General features: G+C 39.8%; 1 protein-coding gene across 1 annotated transcript; it reads left to right on the top strand.

Annotated features, from left to right (window-relative positions):
• Nucleotides 1-128: 128 nt before the first annotated feature.
• Nucleotides 129-610, top strand: LOC110440754 (P protein-like; the record flags this gene model as incomplete). Its single annotated transcript, XM_021483899.1, has 2 exons — nucleotides 129-293; nucleotides 511-610. Coding segments are annotated over 2 exons (265 nt in total), but the record flags the coding sequence as incomplete, so codon positions are not given.
• Between the last annotated feature and the right edge of the window lie 345 nt (nucleotides 611-955).

Genomic DNA, 955 nt, shown 5'->3' with positions numbered 1-955 from the left:
ACCTTGTTGTATGCTATCATGTTCAGACCTGTTGTATGGTATCATATTCAGACCGTGTTTGTATTAAAGATAAGATCCTGCTTTATGATATCAGGTTATAGCCCTAATATTACGTATATGTGTTTTAGGCCCTGAAGGAACTTCAGCTGATTGACTGGATAGGAGACCAGGTCAGCGTCGCTATAAGAAGTGTGGATGAAGGACAGCGACAGACCGCCGCAGTACTGATCATCTTGTGGGTGTCGGCCTTTGCGTCCAGTTTTATCGACAACATCCCCTACACTACGGCCATGGTACTGGTCATCTAATGCACAAACATACTCATAGACAATAACTGTATTATATAAGACATTATATCTAGTTATCGCTTAAATATATATGTCAAATAAAAGATTGTTTAAAAAATGTTATTGTGACTGTATCCAAATCAAAAATAGCGTTTAAGACACATTTACGAAGGCAGATGGTTATTTACATCGCACTGTAACTTAATATTAACTCTTTCTGTAGATACCGGTGCTGATCCGTCTGGCGGAAGATCCGGTTCTCAAGGATCAGCTCGACATACTGCCTCTCGTCTTCGCCCTAGCATTCGGTGCCTGTCTTGGAGGTATATAAAAGGCACCATTATAACACTGGTTTCAACACTAACCAAAACCATGGCACCATATAACTCCAGATTTTATAAAAACTGCAACCCAACCCAGAAATCGTATCCCACAAGATTTCATAGTAAACCTAACCCTAACCCATGCACCTTATAACTCCAGATTTCATATAAAGATAATGTCTAACCAAACTCTGGCACCATATTACACGAAATGTCATAGTAGTCATATCCATCACCCTGGCACCATATAAGGCAACATTTCCTGGATCAATTACCCTAACCTATTCACCAAATACAAATGGTTCCATAGTCATTCCTTACCTCACTCAGACGCCATATAACACA

This window comes from Mizuhopecten yessoensis, unplaced genomic scaffold, assembly GCF_002113885.1.
Source record: "Mizuhopecten yessoensis strain PY_sf001 unplaced genomic scaffold, ASM211388v2 scaffold706489, whole genome shotgun sequence".
In the NCBI taxonomy this organism is placed as follows: domain Eukaryota; kingdom Metazoa; phylum Mollusca; class Bivalvia; order Pectinida; family Pectinidae; genus Mizuhopecten; species Mizuhopecten yessoensis.
The sequence above is the reverse complement of the archived record's forward strand: the minus strand, read 5'-3'. Positions and strand labels throughout refer to the sequence as shown.